Here is a 12116-nt window from a genome sequence, read left to right as displayed (position 1 = left end):
TGAGCCTGGAGACAGGATGGAAAGAGGACATGATGCCTTCCTGTCCAGACTGAAGAGTTGCAGGGGAGGAAGGAAGCTGTCTCTTGATATAGAATTCTCTGTAAGATTCCTTTAGTTAGCGGATTCCATCTTTAAATAGTTGTTTAGTTGCAAAGTCGTGTCCAACTCTTTGCGACCCCATGGACTGTAGCCCACCAAGCTCTTCTGTCCTTGGAATTTCCTAGGCAAGAATACCAGAATAGGTTGCCATTTCCTTCTCCAGGGAATCTTTCCAACCCAGGGATAGAATTCGCATCTCCTATATTGGCAGGTGGATTCTTTACCACTGAGCCACCGGGGAAGCCTTTTTGACACTTTAAATATCTAATTGAATTATAGATGGAGCTTTTGCACCCACATGTTCAGGGTCTCACCTTTTGCATAAAGGAAAGTGCAGTCCATTTAGGGGTGGAGTGATGCAGAATGAAGTGCTGGCATGCAGGCTGTGACTGTCTTCTTTAAAGGAATTTACGAGCTCAGGTTCAGCCAACACCGAGACCACCAAAGTGACGGGCAGCCTGGAAACCAAGTACAGATGGACTGAATATGGCCTGACGTTTACAGAGAAATGGAACACTGACAACACACTAGGCACGGAGATTACTGTGGAAGATCAGGTAATGGTCACCTGTGGAAAGACGCAGTTTTACCAAGTGACGTCTGCTGGCCTGTCTTGTGACTAACCCTATTGGTGAATTTCTTTTCTGTTCAGCTTGCGCGTGGCCTGAAGCTGACCTTCGATTCATCCTTCTCACCGAACACTGGGTAAGAATTTCATCTGCTTTCTCCTTAAGGACACTTAGCAGTGTTTTATGGTGAGGTTCATTCTGTGCTGTTTGTTATTGTTTTACTGGCCTCAGCTGAGGAGGCTGCAGGATTTCTGGTCCAGTGATGCTCCATTCCTTGTGAGTGAGGCTGCTGGTAATGTTAAGTGGCCAAGGCTGTAGGGCAGTGTTTGGAAGCAGGGGCTAATGGGTTGCTGTTGCTAGCCTTATTTTTTTCAGGCTGGAGAGCCCTTTCCCCAGTTTCCTACTTAGGGACACTGAGAGTGTGTGGGCTTTAATTGCAAGGTGGCTCCTGAGGCTGCACATTTCTGCTTCAGGCCCTCCAGCCACAGGCAGATTAGGCTTGCTGGTTATTGAGGACCTCGGTCTTCCATCAGGGAAGGTAATGAGCCATCAGTGCTGCAATGCACGAGACACAGAAGATGCAGGTTCGATCCCTGGGTCAGGAAGATCCTCTGCAGGAGGAAAATGGCAGCCTATTCCAGTATTCTTGTCTGGAGAATCTCATGGACAGAGAAGCCTGGTGGGCTACAGTCCATGAGATTGCAAAGAGTCGGACATGATTTAGTGACTAAGCACAGCACAGCACGGGAGGCAAGAGGATGTGTTGGTCTGCCTCAGCTCCTGGAGCTTTTCACAGTGACTGAGGGAGTTGTTCTCCTCCAGAACACACTCTTGTTTTTTTCCACTCAGCAGTTGGGTCTTTTAGGTCTGAGAAGGTTGTTTTGCAGACTGATGATAAGCCTCAAGGGCATGTATTGAATTTCATTTCTTAGTTTATTTAGTTTTAAAATTATGGTAAAATGCACATAAAATTTACTTCCTCAACTATCTTTTAGGTGCGTGGTTCAGTGGCATTCTGAATTCCATTTTTTGCCATTTGATGTTATTTTCTTCTCTCTCTCCTTCCTTTTTCTTCTTCCAATGAATATTTATTAGAGGGAGACGCTCCCGAGTTCAGACCCTGTGCAGGGTGACCACAAGGACTGGGCACATTGGGATCCTGCCTCTAGATTATAGTCTTTTTATAACTTGATTATGGATGGTCTGAAGATTATTGGCCAGGAGCTGAATTTACCTTGTTCTCATCTCTGCTGTAGTTTCTCCTGCAGGAGCATGGCCTTCCTGCTTGTCTGCTTCCCCCCAGGCACCGTGATGGGAGAAGTTATCCAGAGAGACACTGATAGCACAAGGGCTGGAGGATGTGCCCACGTGCTTGAATTTGCTGTTTAGGACTTTGCTTGCTGCCCTGAGGTGGCACACTTTGGAATTTGTAAAGGGTTTGCTCACTGCCTTTGGGGAGTTTGCAGAGACGACTCTAGGACTTGCAGTAATATATACATAACCAAAAAGTTTTTTTATTTGGAAATTTAACTATTTTTATACTTAACATATATAAAAATGCTGCACAAATAGTGTACAGAATCCTCTTATATTCTTTACTTGCCTTCTCCTAATGTTAATATCTCATATAATTATCAGACCAGGAGATTTGTTAGCTAATCTTTTGTCCTTCTGATGTCTTATTTCTCATTCATGATCTAGTTCAGGATACTACATTGCTTTTAATTGCAAAGTCTCCTTTGTCTCTTCTAACCTGGGGCATCAGTTCAGTCGCTCAGTCATGTCCGACTCTTTGCGACCCCATGAATTGCACGCCAGGCCTCCCTGTCCATCACCATCTCCCGGAGTTCACTCAAACTCACGTCCATCGAGTTGGTGATGCCATCCAGCCGTCTCATCCTCTGTCGTCCCCTTCTCCTCATGCCCCCAGTCCCTCCCAGCATCAGAGTCTTTTCCAATGAGTCAACTCTTCGCATGAGGTGGCCAAAGTACTGGAGTTTCAGCTTTAGCATCATTCCTTCCAAAGAACACCCAGGACTGATCTCCTTTAGAATGGACTGATTGGATCTCCATGCAGTCCAAGGGACTCTCAAGAGTCTTCTCCAAAACCACAGTTCAAAAGCATCAATTCTTCTGTGCTTAGCTTTCTTCACAGTCCAACTCTCACATCCATACATGACTACTGGAAAAACCATAGCCTTGACTAGACGGACCTTTGTTGGCAAAGTAATGTCAGTTCAGTTCAGTTCAGTTCAGTCGCTCAGTTGTGTCCGACTCTTTGCGACCCCATGAATCGCAGCATGCCAGGCCTCCCTGTCCATCACCAACTCCCAGAGTTCACTCAGAGTCGCCTCCATTGAGTCAGTGATGCCATCCAGCCATCTCATCCTCGGTCGTCCCCTTCTCCTCCTGCCCCCAGTCCCTTCCAGCATCAGAGTTTTTTCCAGTCAGTCAACTCTTCGCATGAGGTGGCCAAAGTACTAGAGTTTCAGCTTTAGCATCATTCCTTCCAAAGAAATCCCCAGGTTGATCGCCTTTAGAATGGACTGGTTGGATCTCCTTGCAGTCCAGTGGACTCTTAAGAGTCTTCTCCAACACCACAGTTCAAAAGCATCAATTCTTCGGCGCTCATCCTTCTTTACAGTCCAACTCTCACATCCATACCTGACCACAGGAAAAACCATAGCCTTGACTAGACGGACCTTAGTCGGCAAAGTAATGTCTCTGCTTTTGAATATGCTGTCTAGGTTGGTCATAACTTTCCTTCGAAGGAGTAAGCGTCTTTTAATTTCATGGCTGCAGTCACCATCTGCAGTGATTTTGGAGCCCCCCAAAATAAAGTCTGACACTGTCTCCACTGTTTCCCCATCTATTTCCCATGAAGTGATGGGACCAGAGGCCATGATCTTAGTTTTCTGAATGTTGAGCTTTAAGCTAACTTTTTCACTCTCCTCTTTCACTTTCATCAAAAGGCTTTTTAGTTCCTCTTCACTTTCTGCCATAAGGGTGGTATCATCTGCATATCTGAGTTTATTGATATTTCTCCCGGCAATCTTGATTTCAGCTTGTGCTTCTTCCAGCCCAGCGTTTCTCATGATGTACTCTGCATATAAGTTAAATAAGTAGGGTGACAATATACAGCCTTCACGTACTCCTTTTCCTATTTGGAACCAGTCTGTTGTTCCATGTCCAGTTCTAACTGTTGCTTCCTGACCTGCATACAGATTTCTCAAGACGCAGGTCAGGTGGTCTTGTATTCCCATCTCTTTCAGAATTTTCCACAGTTTATTGTGATCCACAGAGTCAAAGGCTTTGGAATAGTCAATAAAGCAGAAATAGATGTTTTTCTGGAACTCTCTTGCTTTTTCCATGATCCAGCGGATGTTGGCAATTGATCTCTGGTTCCCTTGCCTTTTCTTATTTTTTCCCTTGCCTTTTCTAAAACCAGCTTGAACATCTGGAAGTTCACGCTTCACATATTGCTGAAGCCTGGCTTGGAGAATTTTGAGCATTACTTTACTAGCGTGTGAGATGAGTGCAATTGTTCGGTAGTTTGAGCATTCTTTGGCATTGCCTTTCTTTGGGATTGGAATGAAAACTGACCTTTTCCAGTCCTGTGTACTGCTGAGTTTTCCAAATTTTGTGGCATATTGAGTGCAGCACTTTCACAGCATCATCTTTCAGGATTTGAAATAGCTCAACTGGAATTCCATCACCTCCACTAGCTTTGTTCGTAGTGATGCTTTTAAGGTCCACTTGACTTCACATTCCAGGATGTCTGGCTCTAGGTGAGTGATCATACCATCGTGATTATCTTGGTCGTGTAGACCTTTTTTGTACAGTTCTTCTGTGTATTCTTGTCACCTCTTCTTAATATCTTCTGCTTCTGTTAGGTCCATACCACTTCTGTCCTTTATCGAGCCCATCTTTGCATGAAATGTTCCCTTGGTATCTCTAATTTTCTTGAAGAGATCTCTAGTCTTTCCCATTCTGTTGTTTTCCTCTATTTCTTTGCATTGATCACTGAGGAAGGCTTTCTCATCTCTCCTTGCTATTCTTTGGAGCTCTGCATTCAGATGCTTATATCTTTCCTTTTCTCCTTTGCTTTTGGCTTCTCTTCTTTTCACAGCTATTTGTAAGCCCTCCTCAGACAGCCATTTTGCTTTTTCGCATTTCTTTTCCATGGGGATGGTCTTGATCCCTGTCTCCTGTACAGTGTCACGAACCTCATTCCATAGTTCATCAGGCACTCTGTCTATCTGGTCTAGTCCCTTAAATCTATTTCTCACTTCCACTGTATAATCATAAGGGATTTGATTTAGGTCATACCTGAATGGTCTAGTGGTTTTCCCTACTTTCTTCAATTTAAGTCTGAATTTGGCAATAAGAAGCTCATGATCTTAGCCACAATCAGCTCCTGGTCTTGTTTCTGCTGACTGTATAGAGCTTCTCCATCTTTGGCTGCATAGAATATAATCAATCTGATTTCAGTGTTGACCATCTGGTGATGTCCATGTGTAGAGTCTTCTTTTGTGTTGTTGGAAGAGGGTGTTTGCTATGACCAGTGTGTTCCCTTGGCAAAACTCTGTCAGCCTTTGCCTTGCTTCATTCCATATTCCAAGGCCAAATTTGCCTGTTTCTCCAGGTGTTTCTTGACTTCCTACTTTTGCATTCCAGTCCCCTATAATGAAAAGGACATCTTTTTTGGGTGTTAGTTCTAAAAGGTTTTGTAGGTCTTTATAGAACCATTCACCTTCAGCTACTTCAGCATTATTGGTTGGGGCATAGACTTGGATTACTGTGATATTGAATGGTTTGTCTCGGAAACGAACAGAGATCATTCTGTTGTTTTTGAGATTGCATCCAAGTACTGCATTTCAGACTCTTTTGTTGACCATGATGGCTACTCCATTTCTTCTAAGGGATTCCTGCCCACAGTAGTAGATATAATGGTCATCTGAGTTAAATTCACCCATTCCAGTCCATTTTAGTTCACTGATTCCTAGAATGTTGTCGTTCACTCTTGCCATCTGCTGTTTGACCACTTTCAGCTTGCCTTGATTCATGGACCTGACATTCCAGCTTCCTATGCAATATTGCTCTTTACAGCATCGGACCTTGCTTCTATCATCAGTCACATCCACAAATGGGTACTGTTTTTGCTTTGGCTCCATCCCTTCATTCTTTCTGGAGTTATTTCTCCACTGATCTCCAGTAGCGTGTTGGGCCCCTATGACCTGGGGAGTTCCTCTTTCAGTATCCTATCATTTTTCCTGGGGCATAGTTTTTATCTTTTATGACTTTGTCACTTTGAAAGATAATTGGCCAATTACTTTGTAGAATCCTTCGATTTGGATTTGTCTGATGTTTTCTCATGGTTAAACGCAGGTTATGCATTTGTGACAACCTCAGACTTCATGTTGTGTTCTCTGCATCTTGGTGTATGACATCAGGAGATATATGTTAATGTGCCTCATTACTGGTGATGGTACTTGGGTCACTTGATTAAAGTGGTGTTTGCAGATTTATCTGTAAAACATTTTTTTCTCTTTATAATTAACCAGTATCTTGTGTGGGAGATGCTTTGAGACCGTGCAGATATTTTATTTTTTATACTTTGACTTAACAATTATTTGGATCCATCAGTGATTCTGGCCTGTAACAATTATGTTTGGCAAATGGGGATTTTCTGTTCCCATCATCCCTTCTACATTTATTGAGATTTTACTGTGAAGAAGAGTTCTTCCTTCACCACCTTTTATTTATTTGATCAGTTATTTGTATCAGTATAGATTCTTAGACATTTATTTTACTGTACAGGTTATAATCCCTTACTATATTTTGTTACTCATGCTGTCCCAGGTATGGCCATTGGGAATGCCTTCAAGTTGACGTCCTGTGTGCTTTTGACAAGCCCCTGTCGTGAACACTTCTTCAGAAAGTGTCCTTGTCCTTTTCTAGTCCTGCTATCAGCCATTTCTCCAAGAAGCTTTGGTTCCTTTTATTGAGGAATGGTGTTTAGTAACCAAGACTGTGGGCACAAGATGTACTCATTGCTGTTGGGTATTTGAGGAAGGTTTTGAGCACTTGATGAAGATTGGAAATGAAAGCTGTCTTTCCACGTGTCTGAGAGTACAGCCTGGGAAAGCATCTTGGCTTCCTTTAAGGAGCTAAACATTAGCACAGCCAGATGAGGCTGCAGACGACCTCATCAGGACATGGGTACCTGCCACATATAGAGCCAGCTCATTAACCACAGCTTAGAGTATACCTCTCAGGTGCCTGTCAAATTAGCACCATTGTTTAAATAGCTTCAAAAGAATCCCAATAATATCTGAAAGGGGAAAAGCTCCAAAGGTGTGGAATGCTGCCCTAGAGCCAAGCCTGGAGAGAAACCTGAGTCAACGCCCCAGCAGTGTGCATTCCTTGGGGACCTGGTGCCTCTGGCCAGAATCCATGGAGGTGACATGTGGAGGCACCTTGTAACTGTCCACTGTGGCTGGTCCACACCACTGGTCAAAGGCCCTGGCACAGGTGTTGTATTTTGTGTCAGCAGCAGCATTTTCCCTGTCCTTAGAAGATGCCTGCTATTTCCATGTCTTGGTTTCTCCCTCTTTCTAAATGTCAGCCTCTGAGCAGCTGTTTTTTCCATCAGTTATCCTACCCTGCTTGGTGCCAATTAGGTACATCGTCATAACCCAGGTTTCTTCCCCTAAAGAGCAGGCAGACCTAAATAGGTTTGTTTTCTTTTTTCCCTTTTGGCCACCCCGTGCAGCTTGTAAGATCTTAGTTCCTTGACCAAGGATCGAACATGTTCCCCCTGCATTGGGAGCATGGAGTCTTAACTACTGGACCATCAGGGAAGTCCCTTAAGTTTCTCTTATTGAGAGAGAGAGAGTTTGGTTGTCACTCCTTTTCTTCAAAGCTTGCAAAAATGCACAGAAGCAACTTGAACCAAAGTTGCAAGTTTCACTGTCACTAGGGAAGGCTGTTCGTTTTATTTTCACTTGTGATCTCTGAAATTTTGACTCATTGAAACTTGGAGTGTTTAATCTTTACATTTTTTATTACTGAAAATTTCAAACATGCAAATGAATGCCAAAAAGTATATTATACCTTCATCATGTTCTCATCACTGAGCTTTTGATAATTATCATCCCATGGCCAGTCATGTTTAATTTATACATCCATAATCAATCCCTCTTACCCTCAGATTATTTTGAATAACAGATATCACATAATTTAATCTGTGTATATTTTAATATGTATCATTAAATAAGATTCCTTTTGAAGAAAGCATAACCACAGTATTACATTGTGAAAATTGATAATAACTTCTTCATATTGTTAAGTCTAGTCTCTTCAGATTTAGCTGATTTCATGAAACTATTTTATAGAATCAAAAATTGTCCATACATAAAGATTGGTTCATATGGCCCCTAAATCTTAGTTTTTAAGAATCTTTTTTTTTCCCCGAGATTTATTTTTTAAAATGAGATCATTTGTTTTCTAGAATTACACATGAATTTTGCTGTTTATATTCTGTGGTGTTGTTTAACTTGTCCCCCTGTCCCCCACGTTTCCTGTGGATTGCTAAGTCTAGAGGCTTCATCACATTTAGAGTCCATTGGGCGGGTGTGGTGCTGAAATATGCTTCCATAAGGATGCACACGGGAGTCTGGTTTTCTCTTTGTATGTTAGTGCCATTCATGATCTACTCAAGGGGTTACACACTGGTGATATTTCTACCTTTATCTTTCCTTCATTTTTTTTAGCTGGAATATTTCAATAAAGAGAAACTTCTCATCAACTCTGGTTATCTTGCGGTATAGTTAGTATAGGAAAGGTGGGATACGTGTTTGGTGCCTTTTTAATTGACTTTTCAAAACAAATTGATTCACTAGTCTCTAAAGATGACCAATGTGTATGTGTCTTGAGTTCGTAGGTTGAAAGGTTTGATATACTTCAGTCCATTGCTCATACTGTCCCATGTCTGAAGCCCTTGCGAGCCTCTTCATGTTAGTTCTCAAGTCCTTTTGCTCCAACATTGATTCTTTGATAGCTTTGATAGATGCTTCAAGCTCATCCTGCACCTTTCCTGCCTCAACCTGTAATCTGCAGTTTTCTGAGGAGTGTTGGTTCCTTTTAGGAAGGAATGGTATTTAGGGCCCACAGTCTGGGTGCTGGAGGTGAAGCTTTAATCTCAGTATGAATGAAGTTGGGGTGGACAGGGGTATGTGGTTCTTGATCCTTGAAGCATACCTGCTTTTTCCTGAGGTCTCCACTGGAAGTGTTCTTGCTGTGGAAGATGTTCATTTTGCACTTGAATGACAGAAACTATCAGTTGGAAATAGTCAATTTTATTGGATAGATATGATCTTGTCTCTAATGCTGATTTTTGGTAAAAGGCATGATGATAATGTATTTGAAGGTGACACAACTCCCCTGCACTTCCTGAGAAATGCTGGGTCTTGTGAAATAGGGAAGGGAGGCACTGGTCTGGTCATACATGCAAACCTGGGGTCTTGTTCAGACTACAAAGGCTTCCTGGCCCCTTATGACCGCAGGAACTCAGGTTCTACCTCACTACCTGGTTCTCTGAAATCTATGCTCATTGGAATAGCATGGATACTGAATTAAAAGCCGCCTGTTGAATTTACTTAGAAAGGATCTAGTATTTGTTTCTTTATTTACCAAGTGAGCCACATAGTAAAAGCTGCTGTTTAGGGACTTCCCTGGTGGTCCAATCAATGGTTAGGACTTGGTGCACTCACTGCTGGGGTCCCAGGTTCAATCCCTGGCTGGGGAACTAAGATCCCACATCCTGTGGGATGTGACCAAAAAAGAAAATTGTTGAAAAGGAGCTGCTGTGTAGATAGCTACCTTCATGACAGACTGTTTTTCCCCCCAACAGATAGGAAAAATAACAAAGATGCATCTGTTTCATAATTACATGGTGGCACTCTACCTAATGAATGCCTGTGTAGGTCACTACATTAAGCATAGGGAGATGCTAGTAAAAATCACTTAGTGTTTCTTTTACAAGCCTATGTTCTCACTTCATTAAGGTGGCATTTCTGCATTATTTTGGATTTTGGTTGAAGAGAGGTTGCAACAGCTGCTTAAGGAGATCTGGGGCCCTGACTTTGCCTTCCTACCCCCCTATTCAAATAGGGATTAGTGTTTTAAAATGTGTATTTCTGGAGTGGTTGTCATGAAATGAGTTAACTTCTGATTTTAATATGATTTCTTTTCCTCTAGGAAAAAAAATGCTAAAATCAAGACAGGGTACAAGCGGGAACATATCAACCTGGGCTGCGATGTGGATTTTGACATAGCTGGTCCTTCCATCCGGGGCGCTTTGGTGCTGGGTTATGAAGGCTGGCTGGCTGGCTACCAGATGAATTTTGAGACTGCAAAGTCTCGAGTGACTCAGAGCAACTTTGCAGTTGGCTACAAGACCGATGAGTTCCAGCTTCACACTAACGTGTAAGTGTTCATGATTTTTTTCTAAGCTCAATTTTTAATCACTGTGAAATGAGTTTGTTGGAATCAGAAGAGCCAAATGGCCTGCTAGTGTTTTTCTCTTTTCTCACTTACCCATTTCCTGAGGTGATGTAGGTTCTCCCTGTTCTGTGGACAGTAACATGTTGTCCCTGGTGCGCACAGAAAGACTGATCAGTTGTGGCAAGAGCATGATGTCAGTCCGCAGGAGCATCCCTTGCCTGCAGCCTTACGGACACTGGCGGTCCTTTCATTTTAGTTAATAGGTTGGGGGTGGGGAGTTGTAGCCCTCTCTCTTTCTCTGTATACTGCCTGAGAACCAGCTTGCTGTACTGAATGGAATGTTGGCATGGCAGACAAATTAGGAGATGACTGTCTCAGTTAAATACTGTCTTCTCTGCATGGCAGTCCATTTAAAAGTTTATTAACTGGACAGTATTGTGAAGGGAAGAGAAAATTACAGGGTAGGTTAGAGAGGACCCTTTGTAATCAAACTTGAGGGTTGAAGTAGAGTACTGATTTAGATTGAAGGGAAACAAAAATTTCATCCGTGATATCTCAGCAGATACAAGAAACTAACGAGTGGTATAAATTGGGAACAACTTTACCAGATTTCTTTCTTTCCACTAGAGGTCACTAAAGAAGTGACTTAAAATTTACAGACAAGTAAATGGTATGTGTGTCTGAACTAGTAACATTTCTATTAATAAAAAATGAGTATTTTTTATAATAAATTAACAAAGATGTATATTAGCATAAAAAATTAATAAAATGTGAGTCTTTTAAAACTAAAACATCAAAGGAAAACTATAGAGATGGACAGCCCAGTGGTTGAGAGAGGGGAACAGGAAGGGTGTTATACAAAGGGGTGCACAGGGGAGTTTGATTGTGGGACTGTTCTATATTCTGGCCATACAAGTTTGTCTATAAAAACTCACAGAAGTGTATACTCAAAAAAGGTTAAAAAAAAAAGTAAATTTTAAAAAGATAACATGCAGGAAAGTCATAGGAATAATATCACAAGCATAGAAGTATTTTTTAATTGAGAATTTTGGCTGATTCAGAAAGTGCTTCCTTGGTTTGGAATTGGGAAATTGTACAGTTCTAGGAAGAACAAGAAGGCAATGGCACCCCATTCCAGTACTCTTGCCTGGAAAATCCCATGGACGGAGGAGCCTGGTAGGCTGCAGTCCATGGGGCCGCTAAGAGTCGGACACAACTGAGCGACTTCACGTTCACTTTCCACTTTCATGCATTGGAGGAGATGGCAACCCCGTCCAGTATTCTTGCCTGGAGAATCCCAGGGACGGGGGAGCCTGGTGGGCTGCCGTCTCTGGGGTTGCACAGAGTCAGACACGACTGAAGTGACCTAGCAGCAGCAGCAGCAGAAAGAGCAATGACTGTTAGCTATTTTTCTTATCTGAGCCTCAAGGCTTTCAGTAAGTGGACATGGTTCATTTTTGGAACTGGCATGGAAACAGCTGACACAGCTAGTTTGGGTTGCTGTGGTCTTGCAGAGGCCCAGATGTGTAACAGATATTCTGTGTGCTTCATACAGATGAATTCTGTACAGCGAGTTCCCTCTGTCTATGGTTTTAAGAGTGCAGTACAGGAAGGAAGTGTTGCTGGTTTTAGAACGCATTGAGAAATCTAACATTTAAACACATTTAAGCCCAAGAAAATTTGCCTCTTTGTGTTATACCAGTCACTCCAGAATCTATTGTGTTTGACAAGCTGCTGTTTTATAGCATACTGACTTTCTGAAGAAATTAGATTCCCTATGAATCAGGTGGTGTCTGGGTTCTTCCTATACTTTTTGGAATCACAGTGTCTAACTGGCTAAATTTCAGGGGAGAACTTAAGAACTTAGAATGTGTTCTGTGAGAGTGTATTAGTGAAGAGCAGAGTTTGTAATGAGACAGCAACAATTTTTTTGTTGGGTTA

General features: G+C 42.3%; 1 protein-coding gene across 3 annotated transcripts in view; it reads left to right on the top strand.

The window, feature by feature from the left end:
* The window catches only part of VDAC1 (voltage dependent anion channel 1), a 29177-nt gene that overhangs the window by 12455 nt on the left and 4606 nt on the right, over positions 1-12116 (top strand). For all 3 annotated transcript variants that reach the window (XM_068981206.1, XM_068981207.1, XM_068981205.1), the window contains exons 4-6: positions 504-656; positions 752-804; positions 9930-10157. In XM_068981206.1, coding sequence (XP_068837307.1) covers positions 504-656; positions 752-804; positions 9930-10157 — 434 coding nt within the window. The remainder of the gene's footprint in view (positions 1-503; positions 657-751; positions 805-9929; positions 10158-12116) is intronic.

This window comes from Capricornis sumatraensis, chromosome 9 (assembly GCF_032405125.1).
Source record: "Capricornis sumatraensis isolate serow.1 chromosome 9, serow.2, whole genome shotgun sequence".
NCBI classification, from domain to species: domain Eukaryota; kingdom Metazoa; phylum Chordata; class Mammalia; order Artiodactyla; family Bovidae; genus Capricornis; species Capricornis sumatraensis.
This window is presented reverse-complemented; position numbering and strand designations above follow the sequence as displayed.